Here is a 21,049-nt window from a genome sequence, read left to right as displayed (position 1 = left end):
ATCGACCCGCGGGTTCGCGTCCCCGCTGATAGCTGATACAAGGCAATATAAGGTGAAATTTCGTGGGCAGTGAAAAGCAGCAGCAGATGTACAAAAAAAAATCAATGCAAAGTCTGAGAGAACAAAACGGAATTCTTTATTTCGGTATCGAGACGACAGACGCGACGGGAGTTACGTTGTAATATGTTACCCCGTTTACATAAATCTTATATACGAGACATCGTCAGCGTCTCTCTTTATTCGCAGGGAATCGCTCACGTTCACCTTCTTCTTTTCCACGCTATTCAATCTGGGAGCAGCAAGGATTATCACTCTGGTCCGGCCGCGACCAAACGTGCGTACGGGCCGAGGGGGAAGCCTACTCGTCCTGTTCGAGGCTATAGAGCATTTGGAAGCCTGCGTCCAGGCTGGGCGGAAAGCCCATTTCGGGATCGAGCAGCTGCAACGTCGGGACCTCCCGGTACACGTTGCCGAACTCGTCCAGCTTTTCAAACTGCAGCTTGCTGGCCGCCTCATCCAGGACCATTCTGAAAAGTCGAAATCGGGCATCGTTTTCACACAATGCAGCGTACGCGTCTCGTAAGAATCACGTCGACGGCTCAATATGCGGTCCAATACTTAGTACTAGAAGCAATTAAGTTCAATTTGCCTCTGTCTCTCCATCGTTTCCTCGACCTTCCTCCTCGTGTTCTCCTCGAACTTCAAGACGTACTCCCGATAGTAGTCGTTCAACGCCGACACGCCTCCCACGCCTGTCTCCAGCAGCACCCTCTCCACGGCATCCTGATAAATATATAAAAGTGTAGACGACCGTACAGATATTTTGCAACAACGATAATCGCGCACGGCTCTCTCGACTTACAGGAAATCCGTGATCCCTCTGTTCAGTCGCCGCTTTCAACAGAAGAGTCATCCGCCTCAGAAAGTGATCCGCGACATCGGCGAGGGTCTCTATAGCTACATCCGACGAGCTCTCGAATCCTATGTGCGCTAATAAAGTAGTCACGGCGTGCCTGAGCAAATTTCGTGCGGTTTGCGGCGTCAGGTGACGTACGATAGAATTATCCTTAAACACAGTTCTGAAATAATGTGATTACAATAATCAATGAGACGACATCGGTTGCTGTGCAACGATAAGTCAAGTTAATGTTACAAGAAATACCTTCGTGACTGATAAGGCATAAAGTGAAATAGACCTCTGGAAGTTGTATCCTTTGAATCCTGCGACTCGATTACAGTCATGTTCTCTAGCACGGTTCCTTCTTCCTGTAAAAACAACAGAGCGTCATATATCGTTGTAATTTTACTAAATAACTTTTGCTAAATAACTATTGAGAGATTTGCTTGAATCTTTTACCATTTTACGTAATTGTTGATGAAGATTTATAGTGTTCAATACGTGTAGATTTCCCATTGGTAATCTGTAACGAGATTAACAACATCAACAGCGATCGATAAGAGCTTGAATCATCATTCCTGTGCGTTACACTCACTCTAAGTATTCGGGTTGCCGATCATTCCGGTAGTCACAGTCGGTGCTGTTCGAGTCGTCCATGACCTGGCGCCAAACGTTTTCGATCAGATCCGGCGTTATCACCTCCTGCTTGAGCATCTCCCGCGCCGGCAACTCTCCCCACAGTCCGCCGGTACTCATGTTCTTGTGAGACTTCATCGTGCACCTGGAAATAAAAGCACGCGGAAAACTCGTACGTTGCTCATTTAATATGTCAATACTTTAGTCAATACTTTTATTTGCATGAATCAATACACCGAGATACAAATTATATCTCCTTGTTTCATTCAACAATCAAAGTTCCACTTAACATTAAGAATTTATCTGATAAAGAATATCACACATTGATTATTTTTATAGCTGTCTGTAAATTTTTTCAGACAAAAATAACTCCCTGCGGGAGCAATCTGGTTGTAATAGCGCAACTTGAAGCGTGTCCTTGTCAACAAGGTATATTATCTTTTATTATTTCAAGTATTTTATCTTGATTTAAGTATTTAAGTATTAAATAAGCCTCAGGGCTATAAAAACTACCATTTTTTATGAAACACCCTGCACATATTGTAGAAAATATATAAAAATTATATTTTTAAAGTACATACATGATAAAACGCGTATATTATAATATTACATTTTATATAATATCGTACACATATTATATATTATGTGCATAATATTATATATTTAACATATAAAACAAATTTTTTATTTCGCACGTAAACGCGCATATAGAATCGCGAGTTGGTAATATCCTTTAGAAATTCCCGCCTAATTTACGCCGCAGTCACATGCCCCTCCACCGGCGTGACGTAGTTGAAAATTATCGTCAACCGTGGAAGTAGCACACAAGCACACGCGACAGCCGCGGAATCTCCCGAAGGTGATCGAGGAAGCCTCTCGTCCCTCTCGTCTCACCTCACGATCGTCTCTAACGAAGATTCGTAACGAAGTGAATTCCCTCGCGCGTCGAGGCCGTCGAGTAACGCGCGGTACTACAGCCTCACGTCTCGAGCATGTTCCAGCGTCGCGCGATGTTCCACGGCCACGGCCTCCACGACGCGCCGCAATAAGGTTAACGACACGGTGCGTCGCCACGTCGATCGGACTCCATACCTAGACGCGGTGAGTGGTGAGTGTAAACTGCGCGCACTCCAATCGCGCGTCGCGTCGCACCGCATCTCGCTTTAGAAAGAGAGAGAAAGCTTTGGGTGCTCGTCTCTCTGTCTGTCTTTCTAACCTCGCGTCGGAGAAGGGAGGACAAAGATTTATATTACATTATATCTTCTTAAGATAAGATAAACGTATAATTAGTTGGAGAGAAAAAAGGTATTGTTTCAATTGTCAGATTTTTCAAGCGTATTAGTTACAATATAGAAATTCAATTTCGGAGCTCGAGAACCTCTCTGTCCTATAGCTAATTGACTTGAAAAAAAGTCGTGATAAATATATATAAAATAAAAAAAATAGTATTCTATGTGTCAAATATTTTTTATAAACAATAAAATTTTAAATAAGCTTTTTTATATATTTTTTAAATTGTATAAAATATATATGTGAAATAGTATCCAAAAAGAAAAGATGGAGGGTGCAAAAAAAAAAGGGTTCAAATCTTGGGTACGCGCGCCGGTTCAGGAAATGCGCGATCTATATTCACTATCATGGCGACGCGCAGCGCGGGCGACTTCTCTCGATAATCGATATTTGAAATTTGAACGCGAGGCCCGCAGCCGCAGGACGAACGGCGACGGGGCGGCGGAGTTTCGCGGACTCGAATTACGCTGAGGTAAGTTGTCCGGTCCCGGGTCCCCGCGTTCGCCACTTCGAGTAACGAGTAACGCGATCCTCCCCGCCGGGAGACTTCGCGACGTTGCGCGGCGCGTACGTATATGTTTATCCGAGTTATCACGTGCGCCCAGATAAAGCTATCGGATTAGAGGAACGAGGACCTAACGATCGCGTACTTTTGTTTAGTGTTCTCTCGCAGCGCAGACCGCGCGGCTCGGCGTTGCGAAATTGCGAATTGCCGCGGCGGAGGGCGGAGGAAATAACGGGGGACCACGATGGAATCCGCGGCGGGCTCGGTCCTGAAGCGAGCGGTGGAGATGGACATGAAGGAGCAGTACACGATGGCGTTGGTGCTGTACCAGGAAGGCGTGCAGATACTCATCGACATGGTGAAAGGTATATACCGGAGACGCGAGTTCGCCCTCCTTCCAGCTCCGTTTGTTGAGAGAAAAAAAAAAAATTGCTATATCAGCCTTATCTCGTTACTGCGTTTGTCAAGAAGTTGAAGAATCGATAATAAAACGATGCAGAGACGAGGGAAACCTCCAAGGCCGACTATCTTACAACCAAGACGAAGGAGTATCTTGACAGGGCCGAGAAGGTGAAGCAGTTGATCGCTACGAGGAAGTCGGCCGGCATATATAGGGAATTGTCGAAGATCGAGAGCGGATCGACGGGACACAGCTACGCGAGTGTCTTCGGTAGATTCCTGGACGGCACTGTCACGCACATCGAAATCGAGGATCCGTACATACGAGCCTTTCACCAGGTATATGCCGTTGTTTGTCGCACAACGTATAATTGAGTTAATTTGAAATATTGTTGCTTTAACTCCTGTATTCTTTTTTTTTTTGCAGTGCCAGAACCTGGTCAGACTGTGCGAACTGGCGATTCAAAAGTGTTGCGCGTTGTCCAGGATATCCCTGCTTACGACTTTTGACTCAGAAGAGTCTCAGCAAATCTCAAGATTGGCCGAGCTAAAAGAAAGTTTGGCATCTCATAGGATTTCCTTCGACTTCTCCTTTTCCGAGACGCTGCACGACAGACAGATCACGTAAGGCAGTCACGATGCGATCGTTAAGCTCTGAAAATTTATATCCCCCAGTTTCTTTTACCAGTTGCCATCTTTTTGTATTTTAGATTGAGCAACGGATGGGTGATAAAAATCGGACGTGGGTTGGATTATTTTAAACCGCCGGAGGGTAAATTCGTTATTGGCTCGTGCGATCTGGAGTTAAGACGGTGCTTGGAGACTACCGTGGACATTTTTCATAAGAATCAGCTTCAAGGCGGAACCAAATAGGACGTTTCATTAATAATAGGATAATGGTTAATACTTTTTATACATTTTTTAAATAAATGTATATGTTTTATGGCACATTTTTTTTAGTACGTGATGAAATAAAACGATCGCATTTTTACAGTACGTATCTATATCTTTGCGATATATGACGCGTCGAAAGTTACATATAAATGTCTGTACATATTTAACAAGGACACTTGTTTTCCCCGCGTTACTTCTTTACAATGTAAAATACTCGAATTACAGTTTGCGATTATAAAATGTATTTACAGTCTTCTCTTTCTCTGTGTGTAATCCCACTTATTGTACTGTACGAATTATCGCGACAAATTTTTCCTTTTTCAGAATTTCCTCAATCCAGTGTACTGTGATCCTTGGCCTTCGCGATCCCGATTTGCTTCGCAGCCTTCTTGCATGCTCGTCTCAACGACCTGGTGTACCTGAACAAGCCCGTTCCCGCCTGCACCTCCTCTGGTTCATCCTTCTGGTCCACTTGGGCCTCATTTATTCTGCATGGCCCCGACAGACAATCCCCGCCGCCGACAGCGACCACTTGCCTCGCAATCTCCGGTTCGACGCAGAGTCGAGTTAACGCGGCTGCCGCGGTGATCTCCAGCCGTTGATACGCGTCCTCCAAACCCGGTGGTCTCATTCGGAGAAAAGAAACTAACGCTACGGAGGCTCGTGCTTTCGCCAGGTGCGATCGGCCCTCGGGAACACGCGCCAATTCGCCGATTAATGCGGCGACCTGTTCCATGAGCCACACGTTACCGCCGGCAGATTTTTTCACGCTTCTCAGAAGCTTCCTCACGCTGTCCTCCTCCAGGATAATCGTAGTGCACATCCTCGACTTGGACAGTTGATTCAGCGCCGCAGCAGCCAGCAGCAGGGTCTGCGCGCAATTGGTGCTCTCAATCAGTTGATTCAACGCCGGAATCAGCGAGTCCGCAAAGGGTTCGAGATACGGAAGACCCCGCGCATTGGTCCACGACGCCGTGATTTGCACCACCAAAGCGGTGGCTTCAGTCTTCTCTTTCTCGGAAGAGGATTCCGCGCCCAGGAAATCCGTCAGAATTTCGGGACCACCTTCTCGAGCGAAATATTCGATCGCTGTCGTGGAACTGCACACGCTGGCCAGAGCGCGTAACGAGAGCGCGACGAGATCGTTCGGTGTTCGACCGGTGGTGACGAAACATGTTAAGAGAGCCTTTATGCCGGAACATCGAGCTATGCTGCTTCCCGCGCGAGGATCCGACAATCCCAGAGCCGTCAGAGCTGCCAGAGCGCCTCTAGCCACGCTGCTATCCTCCCGTGGAGCTTCCTCGAGACCTCGGACTATTTTCTGAAGAGAGATTTTTGTGCATCGTTAATTTATGACTATACTTTCGACGAATATAAGTCACGAAGATAATATGACTAACCTCCATGTAAAAATCTAAGCGCGTATCGACCGTGCTGTCGACGTACATCTTCATATTTTGCAATTGCGCGAGGATACTCCTCAGACTGCCCTGCTGTATCCTGCGAGGAGGAGGTGCACCTAATTGAGAGAGGACCGAGAATGCGGCTTCCTCTATATTGCGAAGAAGCTCCATTTCGAATCTGCCGCCTTCCAGCCGAGTTATTTTCCTGCGTCATTAATGTAATTATTAATATTAAATTAATTATTAATCATTTAAAGTCATTATTTTTAAATAGTATCAACAATTTAACTTGTGTAATTTTTTTGCATTGCAGTTGACTATGGATTTCGCACCTAATTAAAGATAATTATTTCTAATTGTGATTATAAACGCAACGAGAGTTCGGGATATAAATATATCATTTGAAGAATTGAAGGCTTACTCCACGATGCTTCGATAATGTTGCTCGAAGTGTTCCGCGCTGACTAGAAGTTTGCTCGCGGCCGCGGTGGCCGCGGAAGACAACATCTTCAGATCCCGCGCGTGAACCTCGCCGGATATCATTCGGATTCCTCTGCGCGGCAGATTCTTGCTCTGAAGCGTGTTGCCGCATTCGTTTTCGGTCACCGTAGCGAGGTCGGTCAGCCATGCCCTCATGGACGACGATTGACGATAATTTCTGGAGTTCAACACGTCCCTGCCGGCGGCGATTGCGTCCGCGGCGTCGGTGGAAGCCCGTGATTTCGTTATTGACGGCGGCTGAACGCTGTCTTCCGGTGGCTCGGACGCGTACAGAAAATCGCACAGACTCTCTGTCTCCAACGAAACGGAGGAGGATACTTTCGATGCGTCGTCCCGCTTCTCGTCAGCCCTGGAAAAGAACATTTGGTAAGTACAAAAAGGAAATTGATATAAAATTAAGAAAAATGTTTTTAAGCATCGTTCAGGCAATCAAAAGACATTTTACTTTTCCAGACGGTCTTTAAATATATTTCAAGTATCTCTGGAATTTTATTTTATTTAAGCGGCTTTTCGTCGTCTTTAAATTACGCTACCTTAAACGAGCCATAGCGAATCGACGCGGATCTCGGCACGATTATTGTCATCCTGTTACCGTGAGACGCATCGCGATGCAATGTACTCGGAATCGTCACCGACCGCTTTTTTCCGGGCGGACGGGAGCACCGGAGACGATTAGTGGAACGTAAGAGCTGACTAATCGAGCCGCTGCGGAGAACACTCCTTTTCCCCGCGCACGCAGTGACTAATCTCGCGCTCCTTCGGCGCGTTGTATTGTAATGCGTCCACCTGCGCGCCGCGCCGGTGCACGCTAGAGCCAGATTCCTCGTAGATTCGCTGTCGCGCACCGAAAGCACGCGGTCCCGCGGTCTATTAATCTGTGACTCAAACCTCCGCTGGCCGCTCGAGAGCCAGCCTCGCGCTCATTCATTTACGTATTCTCCTCGTGCAGCACGCGTCGCATTGACTCACGTACGGCACGAATGTACACGGTGACGAACAGAAAAGCATGACCGTACAAGGGAATCTGGCGATTGGTATCCCAATCTCATGGCGAATTTAACACTCGGTGGAATATTAGAGATAGAGACGATCTGTAATTCGTGACAAGATTTTATTACGATTCATAAAGCTATAAGTAGAACTTTATCGCTTTGTTAGATCGCCTATAGAGGACTTGATGCAGAAAACAAAGAAAAAGATTGGAGTACACATGCAGGCCGCGGGGATACCCGATACATGTAAAAGAGTCGAATACTTTCCTTTTCCTACGACATTCCGTTTTGTTAGCGTCGCTTCTCGTTGCGCGAGACTCAAATTTACCTGCATGTGCAATAATACCGTGTTTCCGATATCGATTTACGATCTTACGATCGCCCGTGCTCTTTAATCAGCGAACAATAATGCGCAATCTAATGACCGCTCATCTACTCCAGCATGCGTAGTCGCGCGCATATTTTATTTTATTAGCCGATTCGAATCGTTAATTTGAGTCGTTGCACGGCGAGAGACCTCGAAAATCCATCTTCGCGCTTTAGGTACGTGCCGTAGTAAGTCGGTTAGCTGTGCATACGAGGCGAGGGCGTGATACGTATACAATGACTCGGCGATAAGCCGAGGCACCTTCACGGGCCGAGGACTGATAATCATCCATTCGAGGCCGGCGCATCTCGCGGGTGTATTATGACACCTGAGAAGAGGAGAGCCCGATTCTCGGGCGTGCGTCATTCCTTACGACACAACATAAGCCGTGCGATGCGATCTACACGCGTTCCACACACGTTTATTCTGTATTATATTCGAAAAGGATGATGTACGGCGGACGGCGACGAAATTGCCTTACGCGCCGCATTCCTACCGATTGGCTCATTTCTCCAATCTTATCGCGACGATTCCCCTCGGCCGGTTGCGACACGATTTCGAAAGTTAACGTTAAAGCTATTAATATCATTATCGATACTATCGATAGTGTAGCTACTGCAGCTTTTCGAGGAACTAGAAGCGCGTGTTGAGTCAGACCCAATCATTCATACTTTCTGAGTCATCAACGTGCTAAACCAGCTAAACGATGCTTGAAATGGAGTAAACGGAACACCTGCGATTCGCTTTGGTTGTTCTTTCTTTATAAGTATAAATTTTTTTTTTATCAATGTAAAATAATAATTTGTTTACCTTCGTTCTCGCGATGGGCTCCTTGCGGATTTTCCGAGACGTTTCCTCGCGAATACCCTGGAATTCTTCGGTGTGGACGTATGCGTCGGCATCGGGGGAGATCCCTCTTCCCGCCACGGAGAAGCTGACTGCAGCCTACGTCTCATCCGTTTTCTCCTCAACTTCCGCCGCGGAGTCGCGTTTTCGAAAGCCTCCGAACAGTCCGATCTCTCGGAGTCGGAGAATCCGGAGTCCTGGCTCTTGAAATCTTGACTCAAAGGGCTATAGGATCTGTTTCTTATCTCACCCTCCTCCTCCTCCGCTTTATCCGTCTCCTCCACTACTGTCCCACTCATTCTGCACATTTAAATATCATTTCAAATATTTTAAACACATTAATCAATACAGTATTATTGACGTAAATATACTCTGTTGTTTTTTTAATAATATTTTCTTCGTTGAGGAATCCACTTATCATCCAACCAAATTATTATCTGATTATTTACTTTTGATATTTGAAACTAACATCACAAAGATATCAAACAATGATTTCGTATTTTTTTTTTAAAGAAAGATAAGGAAATATTTAATTATTAATTTTGCGATAATCGCTCGGTAGCGAATTGATAATTTTACATACCTGCGACACGTTATACTTTCGTCGCATATCAGTGAAATCCGACACGCGTTCTGTTTAATATTCTCGTCGCTTTTGTCACAGACGTGTATCGCAGTAATATTCGCATCGTCGACCGTATTGTTTTCCGATTTGGACGAATCTTCTTCTTCTTCTTCTTTCTCCTCCTCCTTTACATCCACACGTTCGTTAAAAGAGTAACGCGGAGGATCGTTTCTTCCAACAGAATCGTACTCCAGGTCGCGTGAGGCCATTTGGTCCCAGAACACTTTGCTTTGATATCTCTTGAACGCACTCATGTTTTTGTCACTATTTTCACTCATTAAACACTTGCAAAACACTCGTCAAATTCAGTCGAAGCGAGAAAGAACACCGTGAACGTTTTATTTTCACTTCTTCAAGTCCTTGGTTCTTTTGTTATTCGCAGAAGCACGTCGTGGACGAGCGAGGGAGCCCGATAAACGTTCCCGGGACCTCGAGGTGGCCGAGATGCGCCCAGGGTGCTCTATGTTTTATTCCAACGGGGTGCTTTCACGATTCAGCGGAGCGCAACGACCCTCCCACGGTCGGTGGTCGCGTGGCTCGCTTGGAGAACGACCGTATGGTGTCCGTCGCAACCCCCACCGGCCGCTGCTTAATGGTGAGTCTCGCACGCGACACGTATGCTCTTCTTCTTTAGAACCTGAGGTAGAACCTGACCTCCTTCGAGACCGCGAACCCCCAACGGAAATTCCGTTGAACGAAGCGACAACTCTTTCCCTATTTGATTTTCGATTTTTGTTCAACCGGACGAGACGTCTTGCTTCGAAATTCAATTTCTCGATTGAACAAGAATCACTTTTCCGATCTCATCCGGAATCATCGCGGTTTCTCGCGGATCCGCGTTGCGGTTAACACTTTCGAAATTCTTGCGATAAATTAAACGATATGCACGCGCGCACGTGCGCACACGGCCGCGCGGGTACGAGTATGATGACGATTGACCTAAGCGCGCTAATGCCCCACAATCGACTGACTCGGGGTCCGACTTCCGACTCCGACTTCCTCGTCGCTCGCGCGAACTCGATCTCTTCGCGTCCCACCCTCTCCCCGCCCCAAAAGCCGCGTAAGCCAAGTCGTGTGAAAACGCAGTGGGCCCCCTCGTTCCCTTTCTGCCTTTGTCGTTTCCCCGGGGGCAGCTTGCATCGGGGAGGCGCCCGTCCCCCCATACGTGCCCCCCCCGCTTCACACACACGACGGGGCGACGCGAGTGTCCGTGCGTAACCGTCAAACCGTAACGAGACGCGCGTTCTCTTTGACGGGACGGCGCACGCCGGAAGGCCTTTAATTGAGCTTCGATAGACACAAGGTGATCCGGGTTCGGGTATGCAAAGCAGATAGATCTGCGTGAATAATAGATCTACCTTTGTAATCTGTCTTCGTAATGTAGTTTTCTTGTTGCAGATTTTTGCAATGAAAACCAACTTTTAAGACAGCTGAATTACATTCTGCAACATCCCGCTAAGATAATGAGGCTTTTTTTTTATTTCTTGATACGATAATTGCATTGTATAGTTCGATTTACACAGATCGCTATAAGAAACTCGGTGATTAAAAATCGTAACAACGAGCGAGAACGAGGTCAACTTGCTCTAAGAAAAACGAAACCGATTTATTAAGACCTAGAAATAAGGCATATAGCATATGAGAAACAGGGACATTTCAAATACATTTTGATTTTATCAAACTATAGAACTAAACACATTGAAATTAAAAAATAAGAGCGTCATATATTTCTTCTATAAATCACTTATTTGCTTTATTTTATAAACACACAGTTTTAATTTATTTAATGGATATGAGAAAAATTTAGGAAAAGGTTCAATTTTTTAAAACAGTTTAAAAGAGAAATATATTATGCTCTTAAATATGAGATATCTCTAAAGATGATGAGGCGAAGCCTCATTTAGAATTCGTTTTGCGCTCAACCATCGTCACCTTTCCATGGTATCGATTGACACTCCCAAATAAGAAATAACAATAGCCTTTGACAAGTCTTCTGTACAAGTCTGCGCGCAGCAGGAGGCAGGAAAACATTTTCTTTTACTTTCGGAAGGCGATAAGTCTGTCTCTTTGAAGAGACTGTCGCTTCATTGGCGTAATGAGCGCGGGTCTTCTCGAGGTAGTCGGGCCGTCTTCCAGGCTCGCTTTGAAGCTGGAAGATGTCTACGAAATCACACCAATGGTGCTTTTAAGGGCCAGGTGTGCGACTATCGATCCCCCGAGGAGCGCGACCGAAACGGGGGTCTGCCCCCCGAAACAACCATGGTACCATTCACCGAGGCGATACAGCGCGGAGGCACGCGCCCGTTCGGGCACATCTGCGTGTATAAAATGCCTATGGTGACGCGTCATGCATGCGTGTGCGTGAGAGCGGCTGAGTCACTCACACGTGTCCCGCGCGTTGCGTGGCCGAATTTAAAGGACTTGGATATTGAATGAGAATTCATACGTGCGTACGATAAATAAAGTCGCGAATACGGCGATAAGCCCAAGTTGGTCGCGAAAACCTTGAGCGTTGAAATCCGCGAGTCTTCGAAAAGAAGATGAAATGAAACGAATTTTTGCTATTAAAAAAAAAAAACTTCGAGTCGACCTGACGTTCTATGGCTCGACGAGAGGAGAGAGAATACCCGATCAGACGAGTATTTCTCTTACGTGAATCGTGAATCAACCTGCGCGCCGCAACGGAGAACGATCTGCCGAGGAAAATGCCGAGGGAAAAATGCCTCATTCATTTTGCATTCCCGCTGCTAATTGACGTAGATCGGGGCTATCGATAAGTAGCGAGCATCGAAGCTGCTAATGGACGTAGTAAGTAATAGCAGCATAACGCGTTTCTTTGCATCGCGGTAACAGCAATCTCGTCGTTTTATCGGGAGATAACGCAGTTTCCAGAACGCGTGATCGTTCGGCCGCGACCGGTGCGCATCCTCGTTGTCGGCGCGTACGCGTGTGTATACGACGAGCCCAACTGCGCGTCTCTCAGGAGTGCGAAGGGGTCTTTACGACCCCTATTATACATACCGGCCAGCACGAATGGGGGACAGATGTGTACAAACCGTTACTTAAGCGCGTGCGTTTGTGCGCGTCCGTTCAAACCTGTACATCTGTGACGCTCGAAACTCGATGACATTTTTAATTTGAAGCACACGTCGATGAATGACCGATGATTAATCTCTGATTAGTAAAGATTTTTCTACGCAAAAATCATTCTTTTATATGTACGCAAAAGTCGCTTCTACGCATGAAATTATTTCGCTTGCGATTTATGGAAGCTGAGGAAAGCGGCTTTACTGAAGGTGAAGTAGATCGACAATTATAACACCATTATTTGAAAATATTTGTGGCTGTGTTAAACGTGTCTTTACAGCATCACGACGAGTTTGCTCGTTACAGACAGATCGCCCAGGTGAAAATCTATGACAAAATAAGCGTCAGCAATGACGAATAAATGTTTATTCGAACGAAAAATTTAGGAAAAAGTTTGATATCTAGTTTACGAGCTGATAAATTACGAACTTCATATATATTATATGTGTATAAGGAATCACGAGCACCTGCAGGCATGCAACTCTTTTTACACGCGGTTATTTTGTGCACGACACGCTCGCGCCTGCGAGACGTGCTCATATATTAATATTTCTTGTTAGCATGTGTGAAGATTAATCTGATTTAATTATGAAGTTATCAATGATTTGATTTAGAATATTAGCAAGATCTAAATAATATAGAATGACTGCGCACGAGACACGTAAGTCATCTCACATGTATATATATATATATATATATATATATATATATATATATATATATATAAATGCGTAGCGACTAACTAAAAAAAGTTAAATATTATCCTACGAGACTCATGTTCATAAGTCCGTTCTTATTTCAAGACCGTCTTAAGATGCTAATACGACTTGTGATTAGTTGACAACATCTTAAATTGGTACTAAGATAGTCTTAAATATAAGAACGATTATGAATACCACCCATAGACTGATTAACTACTGGAAAAATTTGACTGTCAGAAAACTCTTATTTGCAAATATTAGAAGAGGAGTAAATATATTCTCTAGAAGAGACGGCAACATGACAGCTTTGAGAAATTTCTTACATAACTGCAAGTCCAATTCGTTGTGGAGAATATCTGGGGATTCTCGTTGCACGACATGCGTAACGGGCTTTAGGCTTTGAGAATATTGTCATGCGCCGTATGGACGGTTTGATAACGCAAGCTAGCCAACTCTTTCTCTTGCTTCGTTTGAAAATGGGACCAACTCTACCTCTAATTTGAAAATGGGACCCAATCTGGGAAAACCCTTTCCTTTTTATTAGACTTTATCTCCATGGGGTTCCCGGGCCGGCATGATGCTCAAGATGGTATAAATACCGCGATCGATACGGGCGTTGCTTCAAAACCGTCGCAACCGTACTGATAGTGTCTTCTTGGCTTGAATCCTTGACCGTCAGTTACGCAGATTTGACTGAAGACAGTCTTCTCATCCAGCAGTCTTCATCAATAAGCTTAAGGTTTTTTGAAGGTAACTAAAATAAGCTATTTATCTTATCAATTTTATTTTATTGATTATTTTGTTTTTTGTGGTATGTATATTTAAATGTCCTAAAAAAGTTAACGATTTGATGATTAACACTGCGCGGATACCGGATTTTTGGAATACTCATCTTGGGATTTTTAGGTGCAAAGGATTTTTGAAAACGTTTTTGTGTTACACAAAATCTATAAAAATTCATGTATTATTTTTAAGATTTCAAAAAGTGATTTTTACACTTACATAGGCCGAAACTGTTGCAATTAATTTTTCCCATTCCCGTGGGAATCATAAATCGAAAATCGACTGTGCCTTAACGTAAAAAGCCCACGATGTCCGCGCAGTGTTAAATTGAAAATGAAGAATAGCAGCAACAACATATAAAATTGTGACAGTGTGTAAAATATTTTATTAAAAGTTTGCTAAAAAAAAATGTTATTGAAAACGTTCATTATTTATTAGAAATTCGTTCGAGTACGTGACTAAAAAAAGGGCGTAGCTGCTATTATATTTTGTATATTAATATTTGAAATATTATAACACGATGTATGTGTTCAATAAAAGAGAAAATTAATATTGATAATTATTTTTATATTAAAAAATAAAAATAACTTGAATATGGCTAAGTTATCTATTTTAACGATAGTTCAGTGTATCGACATAATATCTAAATTGTGATAGAAGAATCCGTATGTGAGGGATAATGCGATATATATGCACTCACTGTTAGTAGTGTCAAATTATACTCAATTTGTTCATTTTAATTAATTTTATAAGTCGCCACTGCTCCTATTCAATATGTCGTTAATTTTACTAAACTAATAAAGTTAAAATAATAAATTATGGCACACACACATGATAAAAATAATAAAGTGTTATTTAATTTAAGGTATTGTTTAAATTTTATCCTTTAATATTTAACAGTGCAGTGCATTTTTAAGACAATGTAACAAAATTTCTGTTTAAAATAAAATTATGTGGAACATATTGATCAATTTATTGCGAATTCGAGTCACGTATTGATTTATAATATTTATATTATGTATATTATATACATGTAATTCGTTATTTTTGTAACTATTAATTTCTTTATACTTGTGCATCACGTACCGCGCCTGACTCGTATAGCTGTTTATTAATTTGTTGACACTTTCACGAGTCTAATGACATATTATAATATTTATGTTATTATATATTCTATTGTAAAATTGTGTTTGTTCTAGAGATGGATCCAAAGTATGAAAATCGCTCTAATCAGTGCAACCCAAATAATAAAGCGGGATATCAAGGGGCCGCGACAAAAGCCGACCTCGATAATTATTCAAACCAAATGAATCCGAATAAGGGAGGTCAAGAGGCCGCGAGAGAGGCCGAGAAAAAAGCTGCCCGCGATAATCGTTCAAACCAATTAAATCCAAATCATCCAGAATATAAAAAGTAACATGTATTCATGTCCAGAATCAGCATTGTATTTACAATATACATGCCCGAGCAATAAATATGACATGACATCTTAATATTGTGAAATGTTTTATATATTTGTTACTATTTCTATGTATATTCTAATATGTTCCCCTTCAATATTCCTATTCAACTTGACAAGAAGACGAAAGACTGTCCAGTTTGACGGAAATATTAATTATATTTGCGCTGCGACGTAGTTAATAAACGGAAGTTCTTTTCTTTTAATGCATCGTGCGAAAACAATTAGACGTCTTGCAATTTTAATCTTTCGATATACATTATTTATAACACACATCGAAGAAGATATAATTATTTCGATGCTACATATAACCGTTGTGCGATAGAAAGCAAGTAACAAGAAAAACATAGCCATATCGATATTATCTGCTGGGCTGTTGAATCCAATATCCCCAAGTAGCGAAAAATTCGCCGTCCCCTTCTTGCGTTGGACCGCGAAACACCTTTATTTTCACTCGTGGAACATCATCTGCAAACAAATAGCCAATTTCATACTTTTCAATTGCGCTTACGAATACCGCGGTATTATTTTATCTTGCATTTTCTTTTTCTATAATTTCATTCTGCTTTATTCGAGAGCAGAATATAAATTTAAGTGTTTCCGCGCTGGCTAATATCGATATCGATGTCGTTGCAGTATTACCTTCTTTCAAAGCCGAGTGACGGATTGCGTTGCCTGACTCATCGCAGCTAATCGTCGTAAACATCGCTATTTCAACCAGACAGAGTATAACGAGAGTGCACTGTAAGAAAATATTAGATCCTTGTTTATATTCAATCGATTATTTCCGCCGCGTAATATTGCGCAATCAAGACTAGCTGACACTACAAATTTATAAATACGCGTAGCCTGCAGCCTGACTCACCGTCAATCTCATCGCGATTGTGGATGAACAGTTAAACTAAATCTCCGAATTAAAGAGGGGAAATTTTATATACTTCGACGTCCGCGGCATCTAGAGCATGACCGATCCCGGTTTTCCATCTCGCGATTTGAGGGACCGTTTTTCTAGAGAGAAAGGCGTGTTGTGCTGCAAAAGCAAAGGTGACACGTCACAAAGAACGACGACAAGAACGCAATGCTATTTCCTGTTTTCTTTTACAGCTTTTCACCTGGGCGATTTGTCCGTAACACTGAGCGAACTCGTCGTGACGCTCTAAAGACATGTTTAACAGGCATAGATATTTCCAGACAGTCGCGTTACGATTGTCGATTTGATTTGCCTCCGATAAAGCCGCCTCGGCTTCCGTAAATTGTCGAAGCTGAGGTAATTTTCGTGTGCAGAAGCGGTTTTTGTGCGTGAAAGAATAATTGTTGCACAGAAGTCTTCGTCTTTGCATAGACATTTTTTTTTAAATTTGATTTTATTTACCTCGAAAAAAGCGATTCCTGCACCAAGCCACGTTTCCGCCGTCGGCGAGGTTTTGCACACGCTGAGGAAAATTTTTAATCCTCGCTCGTAATCACCGGCATTTTCGTAATGCAGTCCCATTCTGGCATCGTATAATGCTGTTATAAATAACCCGGCTCTGCTTGTTTTCTCCTCTCAATCGCAATATCGAAAGACAAGTGATTTTACCTCGTCTGCACGAGATGCAAATCGTCCGGTCTATTGAACATTGCATTGGCGAACTCGTAGCAATAAATGGCCTCCGCGAAATTGCCCTCTTGAAAATGACAGTGTCCCATTAAACTGCTTATCGAGTAATCCTGAATAGAAGGAATATGTATTTGAAATTTAAATATATGATACAAGGGAAATAATTTGATCGATATTTACATGACAACTGAATCAGTTATATAATCAATTAATTAATTTAAAATTATCTTATATTTATCCATTATCTAAGTAATTAATTGATATTCTGCAGTTTGTAATTACGAAATCAAAGTTGTGGAATTCAAGTTGACGGTAAAAATAATTTTTGCGTGTAAAAGTGAATGGAAGTGGAATTGGCGAACGAACCAGTCCATAAATACATTCGGCTTCTCTTAGATGCAATAAAGTTTCTTCGTATTGCTGCGATAAGTAACGTCGCACGGCCAGATAATATAGAACGTGAGTGGATCTGCCTGCGCGAGACATTTCTTTCGCCAACGCTAAATCGGCAAACTGCACAAACGCGAATCGTGACAGCATAGTTGGCGTGTTCTTATATAAGACGTATTTGAAAAGCAGACATATATTACGTCGTAGAAATGCAGTTTTAGTAGCAGCGTGGCCGTTATCATAAACACGTTATCCCGTGGACAGTGAATCATTGTCCAAGCGAGAGGGTCTTCACTCGAGATCTCCGTCTCTTCGTCGCCGTCCTTCATGCATTTTTCCGCTATTCTTAAAGTGAGATCTATCCCTGTTAGAAAACAATATTTTTCATACGTTCTAATCTATCTTTGCCTATAATATGAAGATCCGATGGGTTTCCGTTATACCTGGGCTGTACGTTGTGCGAGTGTAAAACAGGTGCAAAATAACCCATCCTTCAATAAATCGCGGGTAGAAATCAGTAACGGCTCTCAGAAAGACCTCCGCTTCTCGAAAGCTTCGATCTTCGGCGAGAATCAATCCGTACGCCAGTAAACTGCGAAGAGAAATATCTATTACCATATAAGATTATTTGAGAATTTATTGCGTCTTTTTTCCTTAGGCCAACTGGGAAGGTACACTTGCATATTTTTACGTACGCAAATTTATCTCGTCTGTTCGAAAGAATCGCCTCGCGGCAGCATTCCTTTGCGCGCTCCACGTCGCCGATTTTCACGAGGAAGATCGCGTATTTAGTCCACGCTTCGGGGTCACTTTTATCCGCTGCAATTGCCTGCGAGAAAGATTATGCGTAATGACACTCGATATGATATTCAATATGATTCTTAAAACAAGATATTCAGTTACATATAACATACAGCCTGATAATGCCGTCTTGCATCGTCTACGTGACCTAACTCGTAAGCCTCTTCGGCGTAGAAATATAGTTTTTTAGGCATCGCAGTCCACGAATCGTCATCCGCGAGACGGCTTTCGACAATTTTGTTGATGGCCAGGTGCATTTGTTCGACGAGATACGTGTAAACAGATGCCACAAAGTTCTGCACATAAATTGTAGCTTTCAGAGCTTTTTTATTTTGAATCGCGTTCAAATAAATTCCTGAATATGAATCTATGTTTGAAAAATCACACGACTATTATATACATTATATATAATAATAATAATAATAATTTTTAAGTAATATATATTTTTAAACCTGGCTGTCAATAGAATGTACGGTGTTCATGCTCGTCTTGAATTTTTGATCCAGCAACGTAATCACTTTTATCTTCAAAGTGCTGCGTACGTTTAAGTACGTGCCAGTTTTGTACAGATATTGCGTGAAACAAGCCAGCTCGTCCTGAAAACTGTCGTGACAAGTATACGAACGTGCAATTTAATAATTTCTCCGTATCTCGCTGTTTTAATCTCACCTCTTCAGGAGCGAAGCAATACTTTGTTTCCTTCGGCTTTTCAAAATCATTTTCTCGTTCTTTCGAAGCAGACAACTTTTCTCGCTTCTTTTTCTCACGGAAATCCTAATACGAAGCGGCATGTTGACAAAACAATGTACATGCACATTTCAATGTATATGAGATTAAATTATTTTAAGATAGGATAGAGGATAGATAAAGGATCTTGATACCCTGTAGCTCTCCGTAATAGTTTCTACTAGTTTCTGAATGCAAGTCGCATATTGTTGCTCCGCTACTTTGTCCGAGTAAACGTAATGCGGTTTAACTGCTTTTGGCTTCATCGTCTCTTCGATTCTAACGAGATTAGTCATTCGGGATAAATTTTGGCGTCATTTTTTAAACAATATTGATTGACTTACATGTCTGAGAGATCGGTTTCGAGTCTACAAGGAACGAGCGGACGAAAAAGTTCGATCTCGACTATGACAAACACGGGTTCGCCAGTGTCCGAAGTTAACGGAGTACTTTGCGTTGTTTCAATGTCCGACTGAATCGACTGTTTGAAACAGATTAAAGAAACCTTCTTAATTATGACTTCTTAATTACGATTTTTTTAAAGAAAGTGTTATATACAATATACAATGAACGTTGCAATTATTAAATAAACGTAAAATTCTTTTAAATATTATATCGTAGCAACCTTTTCCGATTCTCGTCCTTTTAAATCTTCACTCCAAGGTTCCATAGAGAAGATATCCTTTTCCAAGCCAGTCTTCTCGGCCATGCTTAACGCGTCATGCGTGTACAATTGCGCAACTACGCGAGTGCTTTTTACTGTAAAAGATTTGATTAAAATTTAGAAAGGAGGTATTTTTAAGTTTCAATATCAATATGATTATTTATCGTGTATTAAAATAAATTTATTCGCGCTTACTCCCCGGGAAAACAAGCTCTGATAAGTCAATGTAACACTGATAAAGCAGACATTTGGCCGATTCTCCTTCCTGTTGTTTAACGCTGCTTTCTTCCGCGTGCACCATAAATTGAAACGGCCAATATTTATACCTTCGGACGTAATTTTGATATTTAACACGAATATTTGAGAGATTCCAGTGAATATGTATATACTTGACAAGATGCTTCCTCATCGCCTCGCTCCCCACATTGCGCAACATGCTGCGATTCATAAAGTTCCACTCGATCCTAGGTTCGTCCTGGCACACTTTCTTCTGCAAATTACACATTACTCCGTTGGGTCAAATTGCGAAACGCCGCGCCCGTTTTAGACCCACCTGTACGTCGAATTCTGCATCGAGCGTATTTCTCACACGTGCATAATCGTGGCCGAGTTTCCATTTTGACAATCTGGCGCGACTTTGTAATTTCGATAGGCTCCGCCATCGTTTGGTTCTCTCCAAGTCGCGATATTTTGTCCATTTACCGTCCTCGAATATTAAGTTTTCCGGAATCTGCGGTAAAAAGTATCATAATTCTGTTTTTTTTTGCAATCTTGTGAGCGCGACTAAATGTTATTTTATTTTGTGTCGATATTTTATCAGGTTAACACAGAGAATTCATCTAGAACACACAGCAATGAATTCGAATGTCCACGATAACGGTTGTAAATTTTATAATCAATTATTTATGCGGGAATGCAATTCCTCAGATCATATTTGCTTTGACGTTCTAATCAGTTCTTGGAACTGATACTCGCATATTATCTGTAAAGTTTCTTATCTTTTCCGGGTTTACCTTTCTTATCTTGCAAGTTTTATTACTGCAGTTCGCTATCTATTTCTACGAAACTATTTTTTTTTTCACTCTTAAAATCTTTATATATGTTATGACGAGAAAAGCAAAATATTATATCGTAAAATTAATATGTGATCAGTTTCTCTTCAATTTGATATACTGACACAAGAAAAGGAAGAAATATCCAAAAATCCAAAATAACATTTTTATCTTTGACTATAGATGACTATAACTATTTGAAAACATGTGAGACACCTCATCGTCAACATATATTATCGTGCCCGCTTTATAATCCGCGTCTTCGGCGAAGAAGATCGGTGGATTGTAGATACTTTCCACCGTAACACTCAGGAAATTAATTTCTGCTTGCGAAGGAAATATCTCGTCGCCGTCGTATGTTACTGTCGCGTTTAACAAAGGAAGATTTTGCCACGAGACCGCATTGCCGTCAAACGAGAGATGTGGCGTT

General features: G+C 42.3%; 5 protein-coding genes and 1 long non-coding RNA gene across 18 annotated transcripts; 2 read left to right on the top strand and 4 right to left on the bottom strand.

Moving 5' to 3' along the window:
- Positions 1-114: 114 nt before the first annotated feature.
- On the bottom strand, positions 115-1,672 carry LOC143893898 (uncharacterized). Its single transcript, XM_077399739.1, has 6 exons — positions 1,494-1,672; positions 1,358-1,421; positions 1,163-1,266; positions 863-1,079; positions 650-783; positions 115-527 (listed from the first exon to the last, which is right to left on the bottom strand). Exons 1-6 carry the CDS (start codon positions 1,670-1,672, stop codon positions 359-361), a joined length of 867 nt encoding a protein of 288 aa, XP_077255865.1. The 3' UTR covers positions 115-358.
- On the top strand, positions 1,567-5,086 carry LOC143893900 (MIT domain-containing protein 1-like). 5 transcript variants are annotated; one of them, XM_077399745.1, is made up of 6 exons: positions 1,567-1,706; positions 1,894-1,963; positions 3,485-3,694; positions 3,829-4,067; positions 4,156-4,352; positions 4,439-4,866. In XM_077399745.1, the coding sequence occupies exons 3-6, from the start codon at positions 3,574-3,576 to the stop codon at positions 4,599-4,601; spliced, it is 720 nt and encodes a 239-aa protein (XP_077255871.1). In that variant the 5' UTR covers positions 1,567-1,706; positions 1,894-1,963; positions 3,485-3,573; the 3' UTR covers positions 4,602-4,866. The 5 variants fall into 5 exon arrangements, with proteins under 5 accessions (XP_077255871.1, XP_077255869.1, XP_077255870.1 ...); XM_077399744.1 differs by lacking the exons at positions 1,567-1,706; positions 1,894-1,963 and adding exons at positions 2,507-2,642; positions 4,947-5,086 and having other exon boundaries at positions 4,439-4,627; XM_077399743.1 differs by lacking the exons at positions 1,567-1,706; positions 1,894-1,963 and adding an exon at positions 2,495-2,635.
- Insc (INSC spindle orientation adaptor protein) lies at positions 4,581-9,740 on the bottom strand. Its single transcript, XM_077399727.1, has 5 exons — positions 9,315-9,740; positions 8,696-9,031; positions 6,447-6,875; positions 6,023-6,230; positions 4,581-5,943 (listed from the first exon to the last, which is right to left on the bottom strand). Exons 1-5 carry the CDS (start codon positions 9,632-9,634, stop codon positions 4,954-4,956), a joined length of 2,283 nt encoding a protein of 760 aa, XP_077255853.1. The 5' UTR covers positions 9,635-9,740; the 3' UTR covers positions 4,581-4,953.
- LOC143893903 (uncharacterized) lies at positions 6,754-15,420 on the top strand. 5 transcript variants are annotated; one of them, XR_013255952.1, is made up of 4 exons: positions 6,754-6,892; positions 9,739-12,164; positions 13,689-13,894; positions 15,127-15,420. It is a non-coding gene; the product is annotated as an uncharacterized LOC143893903 (long non-coding RNA). The 5 variants fall into 5 exon arrangements; XR_013255951.1 differs by lacking the exons at positions 6,754-6,892; positions 9,739-12,164 and adding exons at positions 12,607-12,652; positions 12,724-12,762; XR_013255953.1 differs by lacking the exon at positions 6,754-6,892 and having other exon boundaries at positions 9,937-9,951.
- Positions 15,132-19,089, bottom strand: LOC143893892 (cilia- and flagella-associated protein 70-like). Of its 5 annotated transcripts, XR_013255947.1 has the most exons (13): positions 18,847-19,089; positions 18,630-18,780; positions 18,291-18,473; positions 18,072-18,205; positions 17,820-17,968; positions 17,577-17,740; positions 17,353-17,499; positions 16,966-17,096; positions 16,759-16,879; positions 16,499-16,648; positions 16,252-16,416; positions 16,029-16,128; positions 15,814-15,854 (listed from the first exon to the last, which is right to left on the bottom strand). XR_013255947.1 is itself a non-coding variant. In XM_077399731.1 (11 exons), exons 1-11 carry the CDS (start codon positions 18,966-18,968, stop codon positions 15,748-15,750), a joined length of 1,509 nt encoding a protein of 502 aa, XP_077255857.1. In that variant the 5' UTR covers positions 18,969-19,089; the 3' UTR covers positions 15,132-15,747. The 5 variants fall into 5 exon arrangements, 1 of the variants encoding a protein (XP_077255857.1); XR_013255948.1 differs by having other exon boundaries at positions 16,252-16,648; XR_013255949.1 differs by lacking the exon at positions 17,353-17,499.
- Positions 19,011-20,814, bottom strand: LOC143893899 (uncharacterized). The gene is made up of 4 exons (XM_077399740.1): positions 19,763-20,814; positions 19,529-19,662; positions 19,248-19,384; positions 19,011-19,182 (listed from the first exon to the last, which is right to left on the bottom strand). The coding sequence occupies exons 1-4, from the start codon at positions 20,070-20,072 to the stop codon at positions 19,011-19,013; spliced, it is 753 nt and encodes a 250-aa protein (XP_077255866.1). The 5' UTR covers positions 20,073-20,814.
- Positions 20,815-21,049: the final 235 nt, after the last annotated feature.

This window comes from Temnothorax americanus, unplaced genomic scaffold, assembly GCF_048541705.1.
Source record: "Temnothorax americanus isolate GAGA-0224 unplaced genomic scaffold, ASM4854170v1 Scaffold13, whole genome shotgun sequence".
NCBI lineage: Eukaryota > Metazoa > Arthropoda > Insecta > Hymenoptera > Formicidae > Temnothorax > Temnothorax americanus.
This window is presented reverse-complemented; position numbering and strand designations above follow the sequence as displayed.

Excerpts from the sequence above, each read along its gene's own strand:
- LOC143893892 (XM_077399731.1), bottom strand. The coding sequence starts at position 18,968 with ATGCCGCTTCGTATTAGGATTTCCGTGAGAAAAAGAAGCGAGAAAAGT. Across the intron at positions 18,781-18,846 it reads ATTGCTTCGCTCCTGAAGAG|TTTTCAGGACGAGCTGGCTT; the intron begins GTGAGATTAAAA and ends TTGTCACGACAG. Across the intron at positions 16,880-16,965 it reads TTGCATCTCGTGCAGACGAG|AATGGGACTGCATTACGAAA; the intron begins GTAAAATCACTT and ends ATACGATGCCAG.
- Insc (XM_077399727.1), bottom strand. The coding sequence starts at position 9,634 with ATGAGTGAAAATAGTGACAAAAACATGAGTGCGTTCAAGAGATATCAA. Across the intron at positions 9,032-9,314 it reads GAAAGTATAACGTGTCGCAG|AATGAGTGGGACAGTAGTGG; the intron begins GTATGTAAAATT and ends TTAAATGTGCAG. Across the intron at positions 5,944-6,022 it reads GCTTAGATTTTTACATGGAG|AAAATAGTCCGAGGTCTCGA; the intron begins GTTAGTCATATT and ends ATCTCTCTTCAG.
- LOC143893898 (XM_077399739.1), bottom strand. The coding sequence starts at position 1,672 with ATGAAGTCTCACAAGAACATGAGTACCGGCGGACTGTGGGGAGAGTTG. Across the intron at positions 1,267-1,357 it reads ATCAACAATTACGTAAAATG|GAAGAAGGAACCGTGCTAGA; the intron begins GTAAAAGATTCA and ends TTGTTTTTACAG. Across the intron at positions 528-649 it reads GAAACGATGGAGAGACAGAG|AATGGTCCTGGATGAGGCGG; the intron begins GCAAATTGAACT and ends TCGACTTTTCAG.
- LOC143893899 (XM_077399740.1), bottom strand. The coding sequence starts at position 20,072 with ATGTGTAATTTGCAGAAGAAAGTGTGCCAGGACGAACCTAGGATCGAG. Across the intron at positions 19,663-19,762 it reads AGAGCTTGTTTTCCCGGGGA|TAAAAAGCACTCGCGTAGTT; the intron begins GTAAGCGCGAAT and ends AATCTTTTACAG. Across the intron at positions 19,385-19,528 it reads AAGGACGAGAATCGGAAAAG|TCGATTCAGTCGGACATTGA; the intron begins GTTGCTACGATA and ends TGTTTCAAACAG.
- LOC143893900 (XM_077399744.1), top strand. The coding sequence starts at position 3,574 with ATGGAATCCGCGGCGGGCTCGGTCCTGAAGCGAGCGGTGGAGATGGAC. Across the intron at positions 3,695-3,828 it reads ACTCATCGACATGGTGAAAG|AGACGAGGGAAACCTCCAAG; the intron begins GTATATACCGGA and ends AAAACGATGCAG. Across the intron at positions 4,068-4,155 it reads ACATACGAGCCTTTCACCAG|TGCCAGAACCTGGTCAGACT; the intron begins GTATATGCCGTT and ends TTTTTTTTGCAG.